The 26,401-nt window shown below is 31.9% G+C and overlaps 1 protein-coding gene across 7 annotated transcripts in view; it reads left to right on the top strand.

Annotated features, from left to right (window-relative positions):
* The window catches only part of LOC127723042 (uncharacterized), a 260,474-nt gene that overhangs the window by 187,471 nt on the left and 46,602 nt on the right, over positions 1–26,401 (top strand). For 2 of the 7 annotated variants that reach the window (XM_052229479.1, XM_052229478.1), the window contains exons 2-3: positions 3,177–3,338; positions 4,694–5,692. The exons of 1 other annotated variant lie outside the window; for it this stretch is intronic. In XM_052229479.1, coding sequence (XP_052085439.1) covers positions 3,177–3,338; positions 4,694–4,863 — 332 coding nt within the window. In that variant the 3' untranslated portion in view covers positions 4,864–5,692. Of the gene's footprint in view, positions 1–69; positions 491–3,176; positions 3,339–4,693; positions 5,698–26,401 lie in introns of those variants that run through there. 4 more of the 7 variants (XM_052229475.1, XR_007991826.1, XR_007991821.1 and 1 more) reach the window with 4 other exon arrangements.

Genomic DNA, 26,401 nt, shown 5'->3' with positions numbered 1-26,401 from the left:
ATTAAAAAAAAAACTTTAGTTTTTACTTGAAAATTACACAATCACACAAACAAAATCTGACGTAATTTATAATTTTGCAAAGCACTCAGTGCCTGTTTAGGAAGGTTTAACTTGTATCCGTGTGCGTAACCGAACCATGTCCATTACACGTCATCTTTCGAACTTACTCACTATAAAACAAAAGATTGAAAATTAGAAATATCACTTATGCAATAGCGAACATAATTTTATAAAACCACATAATACGTGTTACCGTTAGACATTAGCAAGTTTAAACACTACAGACGACACAATTTGATGATGGTGGATACCTTAACTTCTATTCCACCGATGATTATCGGGGGAAGTATTATTAGCACTGTATCATTCCTTCTTCATATAATAGGATTTTCAACAACATATTGGTATAAATTTGGAGATGTTGTTCATGTGGGATTATGGAAATCATGTGTTCGATTAAATGGAGTAGAAGTGTGTAACTATTTTTCAGGTATTTCCTTATTTTCTGACATAATTTATCGTTCCCTTCATCACAGATACAGGAATTTCCAAATTTTAATTTTGTATCGTTTGCTGAGAAAAGGCTATTTAAAGTGACTGTGTGATGAAAATTAATGATTAAATATTTGATTTCAATATTGTAGTCAAATATTGTTTTAAATAGACTTAAGCTATACAAATATGCAATAATGAACCTAAACAACAGGGTTCAATAAACTGTAAAGTATGTGGTTGTTTTTCAAAAAATGTAATGTGCCGTTCGATGATATCACAACAAGTATATACACATGTATGTCATGTATTATATGTTTCTTATTACACAAGGATATTGTCAGTAATTCAAATCATTAATTATACGCTTGACCACAAAGGCCACTCCCAGCGATTACAATAAATGTAGCGATTTTATTGTTCTCATTTTACTTATCTTAATCATTTATTACCTATTGTTGGTTTCATAAAAATTACGAGCAAACCTGATTAATATTATTCAAGACATATTACTGGTATATTTTACTGAATTATTTCATAGATGCATTTTGTTTTATTTGAAAGTTTGACTGTTCCTGTATAGATCTTCTTACACGGACAATATCACATTGTTTTTATTTTTTCAGTGATAGTGTTTATAAATCCAGGAAATTTATATAGGATCCATGTAAACTTATTTATTATTCGAATCACATTATTCTGAAAGGTTATACATTTAATGCTGTAGTAAATTATCTGAATATTGTTTTCATAGGTAGCATTGTCTTCATTTTTATCTATTTAAGGAATGACGTTAATATTCATTGAAGAAATACCATACAAAATGTGGTACACACTGAATAACCCGCGTAACGGGTTATTTAAAAGTGTGCACCACATTTTTGAGGTTATTTTGAATAAACAAAAAAAGTATTACAGTCATTTCTTATAATTTCATGTTAAATTCCATTCTTAAGGAGTAAATCATAATAAAAAGAAATGTTGATGACGTCATGGTCACATGACAAAATTATGTCTATGAGCTGATAGACGAAACTTCATCCGATCAGAAGACGTGTTACATCCAAAATTAAATTATTTTAGCATAACAAAGCATCTAATAAATTTGTTTAGCCCTACATCCTGTCGATACTTACATTTTAGTATTATTATGACGTGTTTACATAAAATCCGTTGGTTGTGTACTGATGTAAATATTAGTGAGGGAATGCATGTTTTATTTATTAGTTGTAATTGTCTCAGTAACTGAGTACTATTTTTGTATTTGTTGTCCTTTTGTTTTTTGAGTGCTTTAAACTAATGTGATGAGTATAGTCTTTTTCATTAGGTTAATATAGTTTGTTCTAATGTTGTGGACTATAACCTCTGTAATAAGTAAGATAAGGGTTGAGCACTAACAAACGTGTTTCGCTCACGTCATATTCCGTATTTGTTCGCCTAAGTTATGACTATGTAATGGTTGTCGTTGGTTGTAGGTGCCATATTTGTTTTTCATTTGTTGATATAGCATAAATCAAGCTTTCTCCGAATTGATTAATATTCTTTAATGCTGGGGCCTTTCGTAGATGACAAACAAAATTGGTTTTGTGCATTGTTAAAGACAGAACAATACCATATAGTTGTTGACAATGTCATGTAGTCTCTGGTAGATAGTTGTCTCGATGGCAACATAACAAATTTTACATTTGCGTACGCTATACTATATATAGCTATGAGGAGAATGTAGGATTTTGGATCTTGAATTGGTATTTCATTGTATTATTTGATTAACAGAATTTCAGATTTTGTATAAATTATGCATTCAAAACCCAATTTTGTGTGATAAATAGAAAACTACAGCATAGAATTTTAAGATAAAATATGAGAAGATAGCTCCAATAATATGCTTTCAGATGAGAAAAAGAAAAAAAGGGGTCACCGGACACGTTTTCTTGCTACATAATAAAATAGGTAAATTCACAACACATTCTATTATGAAAGTTACTTTATCTGAGCTATGTCCCCTTATATCTGAGTTATCTACCCTTATTTAGCAAAGTTGGAAAAAGTGTATCAAACAAATGAAATTCTGTGTTTTGTAAAATACAACCGTAAATATCATAAAACACATACTTTTCTATATCAACATGACCAGTCTTACACATGAATTACATACTACTCTCGAAATTTGCACATTTCATTCAAGATCTAGACCGATTGCTGTCTGCTATTTCAAAATCCAAGAGGTAGACACCCCGGCAACCTTAAATTTAGTTGCATGATGTTACCACCACAATAACATTTAGTGTGTTAAGAACCAATACCTAATTCCTAGCAGCCTTACTAGGTCCAGTGGTGACATCAAATAGTTTGTATTTATTTGTATATACTTGATGTTTTTGAAGATAAAGGGGAATAAGACTATCAAACGACTGATTTTAGGCATAGATAAAAGAAATGTTTGTGTATAGGGTTTATTTACCATCCAACTTTTGAATGCCTCGTAATGCATATTCTTAAGCTTTATTTGGACCTCTCGGTGTGAAAATTGACAAAATTGCAAAGTATTGTCATATATTTAAGGTAAAAAAGAAGCAAAATAAAAAAAAAAAAAAAAAACAAAATGTCTACATTCCCGTGTATTTACCCGAAGATATCCTAACAAACATATTTTTTGGTCTTATTTTTATAATAAATTATTGCAGATGCACCAGTACGTGACGCCCAACTTACAGCTGCAGGAGTTCTGGAAAGCTTTGCACTGATAGCCTTTGTTGCAGCTTTGGTATGTGCTTTCCTTAAGATGTTTGTACTCAAAGATCAAGGAATTATGTTTGTTGTAATAGGCTTACTTAACTTTATTGCAGGTAAATATTAATAGATTAATTGAAAATAATGTCAATGTGAAATTCAATATGAAAAAAGTTAAATAACAAGAGTATCGAACTCCAAGGAAAAATCAAATCGGAAAGTCCTTTATCAAATGGTAAAATAAAAAACTTAACACATCAAACAAATGGAAACAACTGTCATATCACTGACATGGTATAGGCATTTCCTTATGTTGAAAATTATGGATTAAACCTGGTTTTATAGCTAGCTACACCTCTCACTTGTATGACAGTCGCATAGAAATCCATAATATTGACAATAAAGTGTGACCAAAACAAACAAACATAATTGGTAAAAATGTCAAAACTTGGAGTATAGCAGTCAATATAGTGTTATAATCGTAATCGCTATAAAAACAAACAAATATGTCAAAAGAGGAAAACAAAATGGTCTAGAGCAAAGCATTTTTAAATGTCTAAACATGACGTCAGTTCATATTTCTATCGCTTCTAACCAATTTAGTTCCTAAAAGAATGATAATCTTTCTTCTAACATGAAATGTAAGTAAACACAGATCATATATTTTAAAAAGTCTAAGCCAATTCGTAAAGGGATGCTTTAAAACCAGCACTGCGAAGAATGTAAATAGAAAAATAAAAAAAAAAAAAACAACAAAAAAAAACAAAAAAAAAACAAGAAATTTGAGTATACCAACTTGTTGCGTACATTGTATATACATGTTTTACATACTTGAAGAGACAAATAGCCAATTAAAATTGAATTTCCATTTCTGTACGTCCCGATTATTGATAGAATTGTAAAAAATGATGATTCGATTCGAGTTTCGAATAAGGAGTTTGTTTGTTCATCTTGAGTGTAACGTATTTGAAATTATTATCATGGTTGAGGAATTAACGCTTGAAGAATGGTCATTACTCTGTTTGATATAAAAAAAAGCACTTGTCGATTTAAAAAAAAAATGGTTACGTAATACCGTGACACAATTAAAGCTTAGGATATCACATACCTTATACAACGTATGTTGTGAAAGACTTCACAAAAGGACCGTGGTTGCCTGGAAATTACAATTGTTATGAAATAGAGGTGTTTTTCGTTAACTATATTTGCAGGTTCAAAGCACTTGCAAGCTTCGAAATTTGACGCTCTGGGATTTGCTTCATATTATTTTATTCAAAATTAAACCAAAATTGATATGACTGACAATTATTGAGAATTGAGAAACTATTGCCGTTGAGAACAACTGGAGGTCGCTCATTATATACACATTTACAATTTGGTACTTCCATTTCCAGTCATAATAGATACAGGGTAATATTCACTTGGAAATCAGTACACTAGTCAGTTTGACAAATATTTTCTTTTCTTTCAGGAGGACTTGCCTTGATCGGAACAATAGTCTTCGCAACACTATCTTCTAGGGGCTTTACGTTTGATTCTTCCAACTTTCACTACTCATTTGGACTATGTATTGTAGGTGGAATCGGAGGAATATTTTCGGGCATTGTATTCACCCTAGCATGGCGGTGGGTGAGAAACTAAAGGAAGCGGCTGGATTGAAGAACTTTTTGTATAAACGCTATTTCTATGAAATCAACGAAAGAAACTACATTTCGCTTCTCTTTAGCAATGTTAATTTATTCGAAGGATTTAAACAATAAGTCATGATGTGCTATGTTTTGTAATGTAAAACCGTATTAACAATGACAAGAAATGAGAGTTTAACGTATTTAAGGTTTTGAAAAAAGAACAGCGTGATTGTTTCTTTTCGTTTGGTTTAAGAGTTATATTCATCTGTCTTCAGCTTCACCTTTCGGTAAACTTTAAAAAAATTAATAGTAGATATAAAAACTTGGTAATGTCATTCATATCGTGATATGCCAGGCACGATACTGTCATATCATTGTATGCAAGGCGAGATAATGCCAAAACATTGTATGAAAGGCGAGATAATGTCATATCATTGTACCCAAGGCGAGATAATGTCATATCGTGATATGCCAGGCATGATAATGCCATATCATTGTATGCAAGGCGAGATAATGATATAGCATTGTATGCAAGGCGAGATGATGTCATAGCATTGTATGTAAGGCAAGATAATACCATATTATTGTATGCAAGGCGATATAACGTCATATCATTGTAGGCAAAGTCATAGAACGGCATTTCAGTCTTTTGATAATGGCATATCAACATTTGTAAGGTGTTAAAATGCTGCATCATTCATTATATGCCGTACATTTCTTTAATGCCTTTGACATATTGATTGTATTATTTAAAATAAAGAAATTGTTTAAAAGGTAAAACATATATTGAAATTTGCGCATTCGTCATATGCATTCATTAAATACCTTTATACCTCAAGATTTTCATTGATGATATGCATTATTCGTATTAATGAATGAAAATCACAATGTGAATAGTTGCCTTCGCCCAATTATTCCGAACGATGATTATTCACAAAAAACAAAGGGTAAGATTTTTTTTTCTAGATTTAATCAGTTGAAAGTATATTCTTGGATTGATGATTGTTTTACCCCGCTTATGATAGAAGCGCGTTATGATGTCCGGTATGTGTGGCGTTCGTAGGTCTGCTGTTAGATTGAAGCTTTTAATCAAGGTTTTTAACCATGAAGTTTTTGTCAGATCATTTTGGAAAAAAAAGGTGAAGGCTACCAAAGGGACATTCAAACTCATAAATCGAAAATAAACTGACAACGCCTTGGCTTAAAAAGAAAAAGACAAAATAGAAAACCAAAGACTGGGCAACACGAACCCCACTATAACTAAGGGTGATCTCAAGTGCTCCGGAAGGGAAAGCAGATCCTGCTCCACAGGAGGCACCCGTCATGTTGCTCATGTAATTACAAACCTGGTGATAAGTCTAATTCGGTGGGAAACATTCGGGAAAAAGGGGAATGGATTGTAGTTTCGATAACTGAAACATATCCGTTGTCATCTGTGAAACAGATACTCCATAACGGTAAACCACGTGTTGGTGTCCGTAAAACATTGACACATTTGTTCATTATGATATAGACATTTTACAAAATCTACTATAAGGAGGCGGCAAAGTCGCGCGGAAATTTAATCTAACTTTTGTGAACAATTATTTCCTCAAATCATGGCTTTAGCTGATTATAAAGTATGGGTATTGCTTATTATTGAAGGTCATATAATATCCTGTAGTTGCTTAAATGCGCTTCATTTGGACCTAATGGCAATCATACCACAGCTCTTCATTTCATTAATTAACATCTTGTGTTTTCTCTTATAGAACTGATGCATTACATCGGTATCGAAGTTATGATACGCAACTAACTTGACCAATGCAAAAAGATCCATAGCAGCCCATGACTTTAAATAACCCACAATTTTGTTCCCCATTTTCAGGTAGCGATATATATATTTCATCCAGGACCTGTGGAAAGAACGTTTCACATAGTTTTTGTTTAATCTTTACGATTGTTTGGTGTAACAAGTAGTCAAGCCAAGAGAAAAGCAGATTTCTCTTAAGAAAACGATACGTTTTATAAAAGAAAAGATTGAAGTAACACATTTAAAACCTGGGTGCACTCAATCAAGTATGCAATAAAGATTATTTCGGAAGCTTTAAAAGTCGTTAGTTCATCAGATGTAATGATGTTTTGCATAATTGATAATTCAGCATTTGCATAATATTATAACGTTGGATTGTCTGTATTTTAAAACATACTAAGAACCTTCTGATTAAATAGATTGTCTAGGGCAGGTACAAAATGAGGAGAGGTCGGAATATTACTCTTCGTTGACCTAAAATGTGTGAATGAAGGACAGTGTTCTGAATTATGATATCTGCCATAAGTTAAAAGTCCTGGATCTGCAAATAATTGCCTCGTTCTGCACCTATTGTTTCAGTGATTCATAAACCCAATGTAAATGAAATGAAAATGTAAGCATCAATAACCTACCTCTGCTTGTGTACTGCACTCGAGGGTGTATTCATACACCAGTGTACAAAGACCTAACAATGTTTAATGACCTTATTCATGAACATAATCATATTCAGTGAAACAGCACATGTTGATCAAAGTTACTGCCATTAATCTAAATGCAAACCAGGAATCTAGGATGTATCTATTCCTTGGTTAAAATGATTGATACATATATGATCTTGTACTGTATAAAACATAATTATTGTTTGCATGACGGTATTCTTAGCAAACATCAATATGAACAAGAACAAAGAGGGAACATAAAATCTCATTAGAGCATTAATATGACCAACTTAAATGCCCATATTGCAATACATGTAAACTTATTAAATCTTATTAGGAGTGGAATTTCTATGATTTTCCAATCCGTGTATGGTATTGCTGTACGTGTTTATCTATTTGTTTTCGAAAGTAAATATTGTTTATACTAATCTTATATTTAAATATTCGTGTAGCATGTTTAAGATAAAACATAATTATTATACAAAAATGTTAAAATATATAAACATTTGAACTGCATTATATGATTTATGTATTTACAAGACATTCATGTGTCATATAATTAATACAAGTATTTTATATTTTATAATTGACATTCTTCAGGGATTCCTCATTCTCATTTCTTCAAAAACAAACCTGGATTAAAAAGGTCGAAATAAACTGATCCGACTTTATGTTCCTATTAAAAAGTCAAAAAAACAAAATACCGAACTCGAAGGAAAATTCAAAACGGAAAGTCCCTTATCAAATGGCAAAATCAAAAGCTTAAACGCATTACACGAATGGAAAACAACTGTCATATTTCTGACTTGGTACCGGCATTTCCTTATGCATGGTGGAATAAACCTGGTTTTATAGCTAGCTAAACCTCTCACTTGTATGACAGTTGTATAACATTCCATTATATTGACAACAATGTGTAAACAAAACATAATAGGTAAAAAAAGAGGTACAGTAGTCAACATTGTGTTATAACCTTAATCACTATAAAAACAAACAAATATGTCAACAAAGAAAAACAAAATTGCACATAGACAAAGCACATAGGCAAACATGAAACACAAGAATACAAAAAAATGACCATTGTACAATAACACAATGGCGGGACATATAAGTATCGAGCCACGCCAAAAAGATAGTACCAAAAATAGACTAAAAAGTAAATCTGTTCAATACAATTACATTAATTACAGTAATTATACAAATAATATTGAAATAAATGAAAAGTTTTACATTCTCAGTGGCTATATTACCGCTCTCATCATACCTCTTCTTTCTAAATAAGTGTTTATCAAATATTTATAATACAATAACTTATTTGGATGGAAAATATGATTCAGCATAATTTAAATTTAAGTCCAGTGTGCACTTTATTTACATTCTGATATTAAACAATCAAAATATACGGATATCATGTAGGAGGATGTTGATGGGTGTCCATCATTTCTGTAGTTTTTTTTTCCCATTTGTTTTTTTGTTTGCCCTTTATTCGGCATCTTTTGCCTAGGAGAAACAACTCAATCGTCTTTAAGAAAGCTGTGATACTAACTTCCTTCTTGCGAAGTACACAGTTAACGATGCATTATAAAATGTGGACCTGTGGAACTGTATGTCTCAGTGTACTTTTCGGACCATTTTCCTTGGGATAAGTTATTGTATTTGTAGTTTTTATAATCTTTGACTGCAAATACCACACAAAATACTCCAGGGACCATAATAGCTAGGGTTCTGCGGCAAGGCCTTTATTGCTTTATATACGCATGAATAAATTATTGTGTTTCAAATATTGATATTCATTTTTTTCTTTTATACACTTCCAATGTATCTACAACCTCATATACTAACAAACCAAAGCATAAGTGTAGCTCGTGGGATACATCCTTTTTTTATAACTTTTGCAGACTTAGCTACGGCAATGAGAAAAGTGACCTATGCATATCATCCAAGACATGAACGTTAATATTCGCGGCGTAATATTCAAACCAGATACAGTTTAACGGTTGTTGGTTATATTAAGAAGACAAAAAGCCTCATATATCGACCAGTATCAGCTCTTCAAAACCCACATTTGTTATGTAGTTTTTATTATGATTGGAATTTCTTGAATTGACCGGAGTTCTGTTGTGCAAATTTAGTACAAATGAAAAGATAGCGATTTGATATATTGTGTTCTTGTTTTTAATTTGAAAAAAATACATTTGTTTTGTGTTAAACTAGCTAAAAAATGTTAACAACACGTTATGAATTTCAAACATCTGAAGCGCTTTCATAGATTTACCCCCATCAAGAACGCTCATGTCAATATCGAAGTACTGACTACTTAGCTGATAATACCCTCGAGGTGTGATAGTCCACTTCCAGCGGTATCGACCGAGTGCTGTAAAAATGAAAACAACACGTTATACATTTCGTGCGTCCGAAGCGCTTATCTGAATTTACCTTCATTAGGAACGCTCAAATCTGAATATTTGAAAGCCAAGGATGTACAAAACCGTAATAGTTGAAGAGTTATATGACCAGAAAGGACACAAGACAATATCCATTTCCATTTAATGTCAACTTTGCCCGGCGGAGATAAAGCCTTTGTTTTTTTTATAATTTTCAAATGTACAAACGGACAATTTAAGAAATTAAGATTTAAGCAATAAATTGTTCGTTAATGAACGTTTTTTTGTACATGACACTCAAATTTTCTGTCTAAATGCATACAGGGAGATAGGATACATCATGTATCAGGTGTCGACAATTGTGATTTATTGTCATACAGTATAAACTTGATTCCCTTTAAATAACTGCCTCAATCTTAGTCTATTATGTTATTTCTTTAATGTTATCAATTGTAATTATCCTTATCATCAGACAATTACATTAGTGAAGATTGCAAAAAGAAAAACAGATTATATTATAAACAGAATAAACAATTCAAAACATTGGAAAAGATATTCTTTCATTAAATATGTTAATTTATTTCGACCATTTTTACTACACTTAATTAATAAATATTCTCCTGGATAAGTAATCAAAATACATGTTCAAATCCGACTATCGATTATCGATATTACGCCATCTTTACAGCATCTCGATACATATAACCATGTGATATCTAAATACCTCGAAGTGCAAAAACAAGCATGGCATACAAAAATGTTATTTAGTGTCGACAAGATGTATATATATGGAAAAACAACTTTTATTCATTCTGGGTTCATCCCTAATTTGATAATCGGCATGACTAAATAAATTATTGCCAGAGGTCTTGTGAAAGTGGCACCATTCGGATATTCTGACGACTTCCTAGCGACCTTACAAATCATATCCAACTATCGCGGTTATCACGTGACTTTTACAGTTCAGTATATATCAATAATGGCCGAATGTTTTTCAATGAAAATGTTCTGGCTTCATAGATTAAACGATCATAACTTTTTTGCTACATTCTGTATTTTACCGCCCAACCCCGCGTTTTTAAGAATTTTCTTATTGACAACTAGATATGTTCTAAATTTCAATTCATACATATGTTTTTTGCATAATATTAATTTTGAAAATTGAGGTGCCATGACCATACGTCCTTCGTCGTTCGTTCTTCTTTAACACTCGATAAAATTTTAATGAGACCTTCTTTTATATACTCAATTGTCTCAACTTTTTATTGTAAATAATAACCGCCCAACCCATAAAAAGGCCGACAAATACATCTATTTCAAATGGATCGAAAACAAAATCAGTTTAGGTAACAAACTTTTTGCTTAAAAATTTGACTTAAAAGTTTACATTTTTGCATTCGTTAGCAATATTTTGAAAATGGCGGCCACTGTCGGAAGTAAACAACGACTCGACATCTATTCATTTTGTTACTAATTAAAAAGTTTTGTAATATTTCAAATATTTTTTATTGTTTTTAGAAACTGTCTCTTGCACACAAAAAAAAGATTTATATGCCGTAACTCGACTTTTGTAAGATTTTTACGATGGAAATCAAATAACTGTTGAATGCATACGTTTTCAGTCATTGTCTTACCTTAAAGCAGCATGGAATCAAATATTGTTCTTTTTTGGGAGTGGATACATTATGTTTGTTTTGATAAAATATTCGAAGAAAAAAAATTGCGACCAATTATTCCAAACGTGGACGATGTTTGCATTAGTTTTGTCCATGCAAATAATTCAATTTAATTTCAATGTTTATATTGGAATTAAATTTGACATATATGTCATTCTAAAAATACCCTAGTACATTGCTAGATAAAGGAGATATTAAGTCAGAACATCAACGTGATCAAAGGAAACAAACATGGCACCTAATCACAGTGTAAGTTTTGACAAAACCCATGTACATTAGTTTTGTCCGATTCTTAATGAAATTATTCTAAATTAATAAAAGAATGGATGTCAACTGAGATTACATGTCTATATTTTTCAATTTTCTAAATCATTCATCACACGGGTAACCAGTAAATTTACAAAATCCTAATTAAACCAGTAACATGCAGAATTATAGAACGTAATTGTGACTGGGGTAGTTGCATATGTCAAAATAACGGATATCAATGCATCGCTTTCCTAGTGAGTGAACCAGGTGTGCACAGGTAAAAGTTTTATAGCATGCCATGTCAGTTGTAATATAACGTTCTGTCCCGACTGATGTTAATATTATGCAAGATGTGAAATCATATACATATTCAATTGGGTGCATACCATTTAAAAAACACACTGTTGACCTTTCTTTTCAAAGGGACGACAACAAAGTAAATTGAAATTTAATTTTAATATCGAAGAGTCGAAAATATAGTAAAATAATTTCACTACTTAGGACTGTTTCTGACTAGGTCAGACTTCTTCGTGCAAATCAAGAAAACAACTAGCAGACAAAGCAATTAAAGCTGAGTAAAGTGTACTAAAAAAGGCAGGATAATACTTTTTCAATTAAAAAAGTAAAATAGCAAAAATACCGAACTCCATGGAAAATTCAAAACGAAAAGCTCCAACATATCAACCGAATGGAACAATCGACCTTTTGATACATTGTGAGGCCCATCCTCCTTTATGGGTGTAAAGTATGAGACTATGGGGGAAAAAAATGATATAATTGAAAAAGTTCATTTTCAATTCTTGAAACATCTTCTCAATATGAAAACAAGTACGCAAAAAAAAAAAAAAAGAAAGAAAAAGAAAACAAGTACGTTGAACCTAATTGTTTATTGGGAAACTAGACGTCACTCGTTATTCATTTCGATTGAAGCTAGAATGATTTCTTATTGGTGTAAGCTGTTTCTAACAATGATTAGCTGTTCAGCATTACTTACAGGTTAACAATGACTAATTACAGGGTTGAGCGCTCACAAACATGGTAAACCCGCTACATTCTTTATGTGCCTATCCCAAGTCAAGAGGCTGTTGTCAAGTGTTGGTGTTGGTTCGTGTCTGTCATATTTATTTTTTCGTAAATTGTTTTGTTATAAATTAGGCCGTTCGCTTTCCAAATTGAATTGTTTCAGATTTTTCATGTCTGGGTCTTTTATAGCCGACTATACGGTATGGGTTTTTCTCATTGTTGAAGGCCGTATCGTTGCCCATAACTGCTTAGATCCACTTCATTTGTACATTGGTGGATAATTGTCTCATTGACAATCATACCACATCTCCTTATCTTTAAAATAACAGAGAAACAAAATGGGTGGAAAATGTAAATGACATTTTAGATGAATGCAGTTTCTCCAATATTTTCCTGCTCCAGAATGGTATTTACCCAAAATAGTTAGTTGAAGCGGCAAAAATTCAGCTCACAGATCAGTTTAGGCAAACATGGCTATCGGAAATTCAAAACACCCAAAAATGCTTAAATTATAAAAGCTTCAAGAAAGATTTAACATTGGAAGATTATTTACTAATACTTCCAAAAAAAAAAGATGTCATAACGTTTGGTAAATTTAGGACACTATATCAAAATTTACTAATCGAAAGAGGTCGATGGTCATATGTAGAAAGATTGGAGAGAAAATGCACACTTTGCGACACATCAAAGATAGGAGACGAATATCATTATATTTTAGAATGTCCTGCACTGAAAAGCGAAAGAAAATTGTATTTACTCACATATTTGTCATGTCACTCAAATGTATTAAAACGTGAGAAACTTTTCAACACAAAGAAATTTCTCTTCTTAAAAGACTGTGTAAACTAATTAGGATGATAAACGAGAAAATGGGTCATCCTGGCTAGACTCTTTTTTTGTTTGTTTTGTTTTTAATGCCTTCAAATTGTATCGCATACTACACCAATGTTAACTCACCACTACCATATTATGTATTATTTGTGCATCTTGTTTTCATGTCATTCTCTGTACCTTTGATTGTATTGTTTTTATAATATAAAGTATTGTTGCTATATAAAGAAAGAAAAATGTGATTATGAAACGAAATGTTCCAGCTAAAGATACAAATGATTTTTTTGTTGACATTTTTAACTATTATGTCAGTTTGTTTTGCTCACACATTTGTTGTCAATATAGTGGAATTTTATGCGACTGTCATACAAGAGAGAGGTTACGCTAGCTATAAAACCAGGTTTAATCCACCATTTTTGACATAAGGAAATGCCTGTACCAAGTCAGGAATATGACAGTTGTCTCCATTCCTTTAATAAATTTGAGCTTTTGATTTTGCCATTTATAATGGACTTTCCATTTCTGTGTCATTTGGTCTCTTGTGGGGAGTTGTCTCATTGGCAATCATACCAGATCTTCTTTTTTATATTGCCATTTTCATTTTTCCTTGGAGTTCGGTATTTTTGTTATTTTATTTTTTGTCTCGATCTTTTTTATACTATTGTTCAATGAAGATTCATAAAGTTTTAATCGTACGAGGGAACAATGAAGTAATTTGGCAGTTTGTTTTCTTTATTATTAAAGCTAATTAGTTGTTTTTTACAAATACATGTTTCTCGTTTCTTGTTTTTTATATAGATAAGACTGTTGGTTTTTCCCGTTTGAATGGTTTTACACTAGTAATTTTTGGGGCCCTTTATAGCTTGCTGTGCGGTGTGAGCCAAGGCTCCGTGTTGAAGACCGTACTTTGACCTATAATGGTTTACTTTAATAAATTTTGACTTGGATGGAGAATTGTCTCATTGTCACTCATACCATATCTTCTTATATCTATTGTTTTTAATGTGTGATAATTTGAAAAATACAAACTTGATTCACTTTTATATTGTTAATCACTGTTGTGTGACAAGCTGTATGTCTAGTCAAAATCGTCTTCACTTGAGGGACTGGAAAATTTAGATTCTCAGTTCTTTTACTCACTGAACTAAATATTGTTGAGCTATATCATAAGACAATTCAAGAGACCTTCCATAGTCAAAAACCTCCATATTTTGATAATACAGAACCACCTATTATTTCGCATTCCTATAAAAATCCCAGCATAATATTTTATTTTGAATTATACGTCAGTTACAGCAGACGTCAATATAGAAAAAAATGCTCCTTCCACTTGAGACTGTGAAACATCTAGTTTTAGATATGTTCCCTATAGTCATGTCATTACAGGAGACCTTAACATCATCGAAGACCGTGAGGTTAAAATTTTGCTTAAGAAAGGACCTTAATATCGTCCTCCTTCTATAATAGATTGGAAACCGTCGCAAAGCGGTTTGTGTTTGTACTGGAAGACAAAGCAGCAAATAATGTAGTGGTGGTGTGACGCATATACTACACGGAAGTTCTCCAAAACGAAATTATCAATTCGTCTACATTCAGGTCCGTACGCTCCACAGAGAGACAAATTTTAAACAAGCATATCACTGCCACTACCCAGCTTAAAGCCTCTTCCGAACATTTGAAAGTTCTTACTATGTACTTGTTACCTAAATTACACAAACAACCATTTAAATTCCGTTTCATCTCCGCATCTAGTAAGTGTTCTTCTAATAATCGGTCAGTGCTTCTAACTACCCCCCTTACTACTATCAAAGAACTTGTTATTAACTTTTGTAATAAAGCACATGAAAATAATGGTATTAAATAATTTTAGAGTGTGAAAAATTTATTAGAGATTTTAGATAAAATACGTGCTTTTGATGGTCCTTTTAATGCTGTTGACAGTTATGATTTTTCTACTCTCTACACTACACTTCCACACAATCTTATCAAGAAAACGTTTTCATATTTAATTCAATGATCTTTTGAAAAATCTCATCGCAAATCTATTTGCTGTAACTAGTTTAAAGCCCTTTTCTGCAACGAAAAAGGAGAGTATGCTAGATACACTTACTGGAAATTAAATATGAAGATATGATTGAAACTTTAAATTTTCTCCTGGACAACATATATGTACGTTTTGGCGATAAATGTATCGACAGGTAGTAGGTATTCCTATGGGCACTTACTTCGCCCATTTAATAGCAGATTTATTCTTGCATTGCTATGAATCTCCGTTTATGACCAAACTCAGTAAAGACACGTCATTGTTACATTTGGATGATACATTCAACAATACCTACCGTTATCTTGATGATATGTTTTCGTTAAATAATCCAGAGTTCTCTAAATATACTACCGAAATTTACCAAAAAGAACTTACTTTTACAGTCTCAATATTGTCATGTAAGGAAATTTTCATCAAACTTTTATTGGCTTCTATGTAAGGCAATGATCTGTTATGCTTCAAATTTACCAAAAAGAACTTACTATTACAGTCATAATATTTTAAATATGTACCACCTTTGATAAGTGTTTAGTATAACGATAAATTTTCACTTTTGTTCTCATACCAGGAATTCTTTTTGTTATGCATCAGAATAAGAATAAAGGTTCTGTAGTTTTTTTTTCAATTGCAATTTTTTAACAAAGCGAAATCAGCATAGCATTTGCACATAGGTTACGATACATATGGATTTATGTAGTAGCATATTGTAACAGCCATTATTATGTACATCTCTGAATTTGCGATACGTATAGATATGTCGTGAATTTTATCACGGTGGTGTTTACAAAGCAAAAAAAAAAAGCACGTTATATTAGAATGGTTCTTTTCTAAGTTTGTAAACGTTACTTTTTAATTTTGTTTTTTTATATGAATCATTTAATTCAATTTAACTTACTTTAGATAAATCTAACATAAACAGCAGCAGTTGTCCTTTTTTAGATTGAGACATTTCATTTTTTTAAGAGAAACTCCATACTAAAATTTACCACAAAAGAGACGATTTTTCATTTCCATATTGTTAATGTTCCCTTTTTAGACGTCGATGTTCCTTTGGCTCCATCATACGGTGTTCATATATCCCAACTCGTTCGTTATGCCCGTGTGTGTAGTGATGTCATAGATTTTAACGAACGTAATCAATGCATCACTGGTAGATCATTAAGTCAGGGATTTCGTTACCATAAATTGCTTAAAATTTTTACTAAATTCGTTCATAGATACAAAGATTTGATTAGTTAATTTTGCTGTAGAAAACGTATTAAAAAACGGTATTTCACATCCTAAATTTTACGGTTATATTGTACTAAAAGCGCGGTAATCACTATGTGATCCGTGTAAACTCATCAAACCTTTAAATAAACCTTTGGCACAAATATCGATTTTGTCATCAGTATATTAAAACATAACTAAATTTATATTATTTTCAAACGGTTTTTTGGGTTGTATAAATACACATCCACGTTCATTTTCTATATATAGATTACTCTATCTATATATTACATTATACATATTTATTAACAGGTTAACTCCTAACTATCCTACTGTCTGTCGATACTTTTATTTTGGCATTGCACAAGTCATGTCTTCTTTGACTGTCCATGACATTAAAACACTACATCCTTGGGATATGTTTTAGTTGATTTTATTCTCTGATGCATGATTTTTTATTATTAGTTGTTTTTGGCTTTTAACTAGCTTTCAGTAACTGCGAGTACTCTCAAATCGTACTCTCGTTTTAATTTGACCTGTTGATACAATTTGTAATGTATTTTTGTTATTTAATGTTTACTTATTCAGTGTTATATCCAGTCTCAATATTTTAAATATGTACCACCTTTGATAAGTGTTTAGTATAACGATAAATTTTCACTTTTGTTCTCATACCAGGAACAACAAAATTATTTATTTTGTAAACATCATTTACGTACTCCATGTATACCTTACAACAAAATTATTTTTATTTACTTGTGCACGTTATTCTATTTGGCGGCATTTTGTCAAAAGTTATGGTTGTCTTTCTGATATTGTTAAACATCTTACTCTCTTGTTTTATAAATTTTGTATTTGCATTGTGTCATAGATCAAATTTATTCGTTCAGTGTATGTTCACTTGTTTTTGTTAAAATGTCTTTCAATTGAGTTAAGCCATTTCAATTGATATTTTATAGTGTGTCTTACCTCTTGTGATTATACACGTCTTTCAAATAAGAAAATATAATTAAATATACACAAAACGTTCACAGTATATATCAACAGATAAAGTATTCACTAAAACAGTAAAATCTTCGGAAACGTCGCCATGCGACGTCCACAAAAAGTCATCTTTTAAAAATGTGCAAAAAAAATATGTTACAAGTATCTTTTTCTAAAAAAATTAAGACTAAGCATGGACTAATGTCAAATTGTTCGAAATATTTGAAAAAATAAAACAAAATATCTGTTATTCGATTTTTGAGGATGTGAATTTCAGCATGGATGCAATTTGGGTACTCCTTATTACAGAATCATGGATCGTTTAGAGGTCAGTTCAAACCCATTTTTCTATGATTCAATATGGATTCAAAATTAAATTGGTGTGACTATGTAGAAAAAAAAGGATACATCTACAAAATAAACACAGAATGAAAACTTTTGTCTGGATCATAAATAAACAAAGGTGAAAAAACTGTAAAAATAGGTGCAATTTGGGTACCGTCACGGTAGGTTCCCGAGGATAATTTGAATTAAGAAATAATTCATTCGCTAACGCTCACGATAAAATTCGAATATCACGGCCCAGGCCACGTGTACATTTCGAACAAATCTATGGCTTCAATAAATTATTTCGAATGTAATAGGACAAATACAATCATTTTACAAAACTGAAGCGAGGATGGGTATGCCGTGTGTGTGGCTGTGCTATTTTACCCCTATTAGATAAAGCTAAAAAATCTAATAAATCTATAGTTTGCATAAATTATTTCTTATAAAGCTGCTAGAAAAAAATGTGTGAAATTCTTTTACAAAATGTTTTAATTCTCAACCTAAACATTTGCCATTTCTAATTTACATTTTTTTATCGTAAGCTACCGTCAAGTCCAAAGTTGACATTTCGTAACTTCGGAGCCTCCAAGTTGATTTACTGAATGTGCGAAAAATGCAATAGAATGGAAAATAAAACAACACCTACCTAAAACCCCATTTTAATGCAATAAAATCCGAAATTGGAGGGTTAACTCAACGAAAAAACCTTCAGATTTTTCGTTTTCATTCGTATGACGTCATGTTTTGAAATGACTTTATTACGCCAAAACATTCGTGGAACTTCGCGGAATTTTATAATTGTACACTTTGCCGAGCTATAATGCATTAATTCTTTTTGTTATGCATCAGAATAAGAATAAAGGTTCTGTAGTTTTTTTTTCAATTGCAATTTTTTAACAAAGCGAAATCAGCATAGCATTTGCACATAGGTTACGATACATATGGATTTATGTAGGAGCATATTGTAACAGCCATTATTATGTGCATCTCTGAATTTGCGATACGTATAGATATGTCGTGAATTTTATCACGGTGGTGTTTACAAAGCAAAAAAAAAAGCACGTTATATTAGAATTGTTCTTTTCTAAGTTTGTAAACGTTACTTTTTCATTTTGTTTTTTTATATGAATCATTTAATTGAATTTAACATTTTCTTATCATGATTAGAATAGTTTTTCATTCATCGTTAAGGTATGTGAAAAACATTAAAAATAGAGCGTACTAAAAAAAAGTAAAATAACAAAAATATCAAGGGAAATTCAAAACGGAAAGTCTTTTATAAAATGGCAATATCAAAAACTCAAACACATCTAACGAATGGAAAATAACTGTCATATTCCTGACTTGGAACAGTCATTTCCTTATGTGGATAATGGTGGATTAGACCTGGTTTTATAGCTAGCTAAACCTCTCACTTCTATGACAGTCGCATATATTTCGATTATATTGACAACAATGTGTGAGCAAATAAACAGACATAATTGGTAAAAACGTCAACAATTGGGATAAAGCAGTCAAACATTGTAATATAATCTTAATCACTATAAAAACAAATAACTGTTTCAACAAGGAAACACTAAATGGCATATTGACAAAGTACATTAATTTAGCAAAAATGAAAGACAAGATCTCAAAATTGATCAAAGCACAATGGCGGAATGTATAAGTACCGGTTCACGTCATAAGTATATAATCAAAAATGGATAAACAGTAAAGGTTAAAAAGGACAAAAAAAGGGGACTTTAACACGTAATTAAGATGACAAACAACGTCAGTACTTAGGATCAATACTCCAAGACCATCATGTATTATTTGTGAAGTTAATACGGAATATTTATCAACAAGGTCTTGGAATATTCAAATGAACTTTTTTAGAAACAAGGCGAGACATTCTTTGACATAACCTTGGCTCATCAACTTTCTGCTCATACACTGGTGACGTTTTAGAAAGTATGAGAAGTAGCTGCAAGCTCTTGAATACCGAATGAGTTGGGAAATGTATATCCCATATGCAGGTGAAGTTGGTATATTACTGCTAAGATGGGGAAACTTTATAATTTCAAAATTAAAATCGTCTCGCTTGTCATAGATTCAGGTATTGAGATGACCACTTATGTCAAATTCAAGGCATAAGTCTAAAAATGAGGTGGAGGAAGCTGTTTCTGTTTGTGTCTTCAATTTCTAGTTCTGGAGGATATATTAATGGAACCCAATCAGAAAAGTTGAAATCTGAATGTGAAATTAAATGATCGGGCTTCTTTGATTTTCTTGTTTTTGACAAGTGTCTGAAGGAACTCCGACTCATATGAAAATAAGAAAAGGTGGGAAAGAAGAGGCGCACAATTCGTTCCCATACGAATGCCGACAACTTGCTTAAAAAGTCCACCTCCAAATTCAACAAATAAGTTATCAATGAGAAACCCCTGCATACTGATCACTTGTTTCTCTGTGTAGCATGTTTTACCTTTATGTTCACTATTAACAAAATATGCCGTATGGTACCCAAAAGCAATATATTTTTAGCGTATGCTGCCATTGTTTTATTGAAAAACATTGTGGTTTATTTCTTTTGGACGATTTTTCAATTTTACATGGGGAATAGTGGTATACAGGGTTGAAAAATCAAAAGTTTTGATAGAATTAATTTTAGAGAAAGATTGAGTTTTTGAATTATCAAAAAATTCTTTAGAGTTTTTTTAGAATCCACATATGGCTAATACCACTACGCGAGTAAACAGTTTCACAGTATTTCTGAAGACACTCTTTTACTGCGGCCAAAATGGACAATTTCTTTGTAGAACATGCAACTGATAATGAAATATTCCAAGGAGATCTATGCCATCACCTTCTTTTCCCCAAAAAAAGAAAATTAGTAGTGTAATCATTGTGTATTATACTGGCATTTCTGTCTTATAATCCATCCGATGTGTTATTCACATCTGGGAAGGTGTACGCTTAAGGCGAAAGTGCACTCAGGTGAAGAGCAAAAGACTTTCAGACAGTCGATCTTTAAATTACCGTGAATTAACCACGACTTCACGAGGTATTGTCAAAGAATAATACACATTTTGTATTTAATTACACAATACAAGAAAGAGGGAAAATGTTTGCTAGAATTAAAAGATCAGAAAACGTACATACATTGAACACCACAGTATAAGTTAATGTTCAACATACCCGTGTAAAAAATATTTCACTAAAAAAAACATTATTTTACGATCCTCCTTTAGCACATTTAGGTTATAAAATATCAGAAATTTATATCGGCCTTTACATAAGAATTTTAACTAACGAATGAAAACAATTGTAATATAAATTGTATTTTTTCTTTTGATGTTTTAATGAAATAACTTGCTTAAAAAGTGTGTTGAGGGAAAACCATGGTATATTATCTGCAATTTGATGTTGTACCATATTTTGATAACTAAATATGAAACTCAACTAAAATCTAAAGGAAAGAAGGAGGAGCTTAGCTATGGTACAACATTTTCATTTTCATGTTATTCCATGGTTGAAGCTCCACCAAATTTTTTGAAAAATATTCGCCTCTGAAATATTTAGGAAACTGAAAAAAGTGAAAGGTCATGAACATTATTTGTTTTCATTTTATAACAAAAAGCAATAAATCATTTATAAACACAACGCATCTCAAGAAAGCTTTTTCAAGTTATATAGGATTTTGTTACGATTCACGAGTTCCCTTAAGTTTGAAAAATATGCTAACAGTTTCTTCTTTCAGTTCTGAAAATAATAAATACAAAATTGTTCCTTTGCAAAAAATCTATTAGATTTCATTTCAGTATACGAAAAATTGCAGTTGTTAAAATTTACAGTTCCACTCTTGTTTATAATATCATTCAAGCATGTTCAGCGCATTGAAATTTAACGGCAATTTGGAGGTTTCATTGTTGATTGGTTCCAGTTTTGTACACTTCAAAGGTGGTTCTTCAACTTTCAAATCATTACAGGTAGCAGACACTGTATCGTTACTTGATATTTTTATGTATTTAACACAGACACTTTTTTCTCCATTTCATCAGTTTTTGATTTATATGCCCTTACCTCTAGTAAAAGTAGTAAATACCAGCGATCGGAGCAAGAAAAACACATTTTATACACATTTATGGACGATTTTATTCTAAATTTCTTATAAATCGTAAAAAACATGCAATTTGTTTTTGCGGTCAAATAGAGGGACGTACACTATATCTACGCTCCCTGGATCCACCACTGTTAACTGTCTTATAATTTTGCTTCAAATTATTAATTTCATAATATAATTAATAAAATAACTAATTAAAGCCGTTTGCACGACAACTTTTGAATTATGCATAAATTTAAGCATTTTTGTTCTTTTGTGCGATATCTTGAAAATTAACGATACATCAAAACTTACCGTCATAAGAATAATGTTTTATTTCCGTTTTGCTGGTTCAGACATTTTTCTTAACTTTCTAAATGTACTACGCAGTCAGACAATCATACAAGGGGCGCAAAACTGACTTGCGCGAGCTTCGATCTCATTGGATAAAACGGTAACATGATCAATTTTTAATATAAGTTCAAGCTGTCAACTATTTTATTTATAGTACAAATTATATATACCACGTGTCCAGCTCATTAACATATTTAAAAAAAAACTCATCCTTTGGATTCGTTTGTTTAAATGTGTAAACTCGTAAGAACAATGGTACATATAGTACTTGTACGACTCGATCTGTTCGTATTGTTTTCGTATTATATGTGAGCTTTGCAAAACGGTCAACGACGCGCTAAAAAATACGTTAAAATGATAAGGGACCAGACTTAAAATTTCAATCCTGGCATGCCCCAGTCTTAAAATACGTCACAATAGATTACTATATTCCAATAAATGAAATTGATAATTTTCAATTGTCTTCTTTATTAGTTTTCCTATTAAGATAAAAGCTCATTGTTGATGGCCGTACTGTGACCTAAAGCTGTTAATTTCTATGTCATTTGGTCGCTTGTGGAGAGTTGTCTCATTGGCAATCATACCACAATTATCTGGATAGTTTTGGAACAACTCGCTTGAATATGTTGCATTGTCTCTTGCGTAAATTTTTATAATTGAAACGCCTTTAATATGCATTGTGACAACTCTCTTCAACACAATTAAACAACTTTCTCAGGAAGAAAAAAAACAAATAATTTAGGATTTCAAATTTCTGTAAAATAAAATCATCAATAAGGCATTATCGTCGTCAATATGTTGACATTCAAAAGCCTTTCCGATAGATTCAGCGTTATTATCAAACTTTCTTTCTGTATATTTGAGTATTTGAATGACTTAGGCGAATAGAAAAGAAAAACCAATTACAATTGACTACTTGTATGTATATTTGCAAAAGTTATTAACCGTATCCTTATCTCCCAATTATACTGGTTTGAATGCCAAACTATAGAAGCTAGCTACATGACGAGACTTGTATATGTTGACTGTTGACTCAACTGTTTTTACTACTTCATAATTCATTTATTTTTATTTCACGATTGTAATTGGTAGAGTAATACTACTCTGTAAACGATAACTTTATATTCCATTTGTAAGTTATTGTGATGTTATTTTTAGCAAAGTATTACACTGTCATTGGCAGGTTTCAACTCCATTTATTATACTTATCTGTTTTTTTTTACGCTTCATACTCCAGTTTGTTTACTTAATCATTTGATAGCTTTTTATCTTGTGTTTAGCTTTACGAACAACAGCATATTCTTAAAAAACATCATCACATTTTATACATCGTTTAAATGTATGGCATGTATACAATAAATGATATATTATTTTTTCACCATGCACATAATGATACGGCAGTCTCACGCTTAATATACAATGATAATAATAGTGGTTATGTATTATCGTTGTAATATGGCATTATCTTGACTCCCCATTTCCATTCTCAATTTTATTGCAAACAAATATGTGGAATTATCACGCATGGATGCTATGATATGCTATTGTCAAGCTGACTTATTAAATAAACGCTATGAAATAATAAACATTATAGTTTTTATATTTTGAAAACTCTGAACTCATGTTTTGTCGGGTCTTTTAATTTCAAAGCATTGAATTTTCGCGGATGATTGATTTAATGGAATACCTCTCACTACCAAATCCTGTAAAAACAGGTATCTCACAAATCATAAATAATCAATACTATTCAACTTTACCATCTAGATCAGACAAGATGAGTTTCCGCAGACCATTATTGAATCCAAACAACATGATACATACAAACCTATTTCAAAAATATACTCTCCCATCCCCTAAACTATTTTATCAACACTTACCTGTGTTGGCATACTTACCTATGTTGGTATAATTACCTATGTTAGCATCCCTTAACTGTGTTGGCATACTTACCTGTGTTGGCATACTTATTTATGTTGGCAGCCCTTACCTGTGTTGGTACACTTACCTATGTTGGCAGTCCTTAGCGTATTGGCATACTTACCTGTGTTGGTATACTTACATATGTTGGTAAACCTACCTATATTGGCAGCCCTTACCTCTGTTGGTATACTTAACTGTGTTGGCATACTTACCTATATTGGCAGCCTTTACATGTGTCGGCAAACTTACTTATGTTGTCATACTTACCTATGTTGGCAAACTTACCTATGATGACAGCCCTGAACTGTGTTTGGATACGTACCTATGTTGACATACTTTTCTATGTTGGCAGCCCTTACCTGTGTTGGCATACTTACCTGTGTTGGTATACTAACCTATTTTGGCAGCCCTTAACAGTGTTGGCATACTTACCTGTGTTGGTAAACCTACCTATGCTGTCAGCCCTTACCTGTGTTGGCATACTTACCTGTGTTGCTATACTTACCTATGTTGGCAGCCCTTTTCTGTGTTGGCATAATTATAAGTACCTGTGTTGGTATACTAATCTATGTTGGCAGCCATAACGTGTGTTGGCATACTTATCCTCTGTTGGTATACTTACCTATGATGGCAGCCCTTACCAGTGTTGTCATACTTACCTGTGTTGGAATTCTTACCTATGTTGAAAGCCCTTACCTGTGTTGGCATACTTACCTATGTTGGCAGCCCTTACCTGTGTTTGTATACTTACATGTGTTGGCATACACATCTATGTTAGCATCCATTACCAGTGTTGGCATATCAACCTGTGTTTGCATACTTACCTGTGTTGGTATACTTACCTGTGTTAGTATACTTGCCTATGTTGGCAGCCCTTACCTGTGTTGGTATACTTACCTATGTTGGCAGCCCTTAGCTGTGTTGGTATACTTACCTATGTTGGTATACTTACCTGTATTGATATACTTACCTAAGTTGGCAGCCCTTACCTGTGTTGCTATATTTAGTTGTGTTAAAAAATGTTAAGGATTTTTGTCGTCCATTGTTTTCATATTTGTCACATATCCATTCATACTACCATAAATTGAAACATACTTTTATCACACTGAATGACAAAAAAAAAAATAACAAAAAAAAAAAAACCCAAAAGGAGACAAACAGTACAAAACAAAATCTGAAACCAGAAATTATGTTACCGCTGTGTTGTCCGTTCATCTGGTTACCTTCTCGTTCACTAAAACTGCTGAGATGATATTTCTTAATCAGTCAACAAATACAAAGATGAACAGTTATACGGGCTATTACTTAAATCTAATGAATTCATTTTAAAATTCATTTATTACAGGCAGAATTGAGGAACATATGTTAAGGCTTTATGATTATAGTGAGTGCAGAACTGTTATAACCGATGACTTAAGAAGTAACATTTATTATGGAATCATATCACACAACAGTGTGAAAATATGCGGCTGACACAATATCTGTGACAGTTTTTACCGAAGGACAGTGGTTCCCTCCGTGACGTCTTGAAATAGAACTGTTTGTCATTTAGTATGATTTTAGGTAGATAACACACACAAGTCTCTAAATTTGACGCTCTGGTATCAACTACATATTAATTTAATACAAAGGAAGAAAAAGTAAATAAAGCTGACAGTTGATGGACAATCAGTCGTATACTGACGTCGAGACAAACAGAGTGTCGGTCATCATATAAACAGTAACGACTTGTGCTTTCATTTTTAGACATTACAGATACAGGGTAATATTCACTTGAAAATCAGAACACTAGTCAGTTAAACAGAGGACTTGCCTTGTTCGGAATAATTTCATCTGGTGACATAAGTGTGATGCTTTCTTTTTTTTTTCTACTCCTTTGAGTTATCTACACAATTTTAATCCTGGTATCTCTGATGAGTTTAATGTCATGTAAAATTGTATGACCGTGACAAGAAATGCGAATTTATTGTATGGAATTTTTGTACAGGAAACAACTTTATTGGTTTTTTTCGGAG

The sequence above is a fragment of the Mytilus californianus genome, unplaced genomic scaffold, assembly GCF_021869535.1.
Source record: "Mytilus californianus isolate M0D057914Y unplaced genomic scaffold, xbMytCali1.0.p SCAF_13, whole genome shotgun sequence".
Taxonomy (NCBI): domain Eukaryota; kingdom Metazoa; phylum Mollusca; class Bivalvia; order Mytilida; family Mytilidae; genus Mytilus; species Mytilus californianus.
This window is presented reverse-complemented; position numbering and strand designations above follow the sequence as displayed.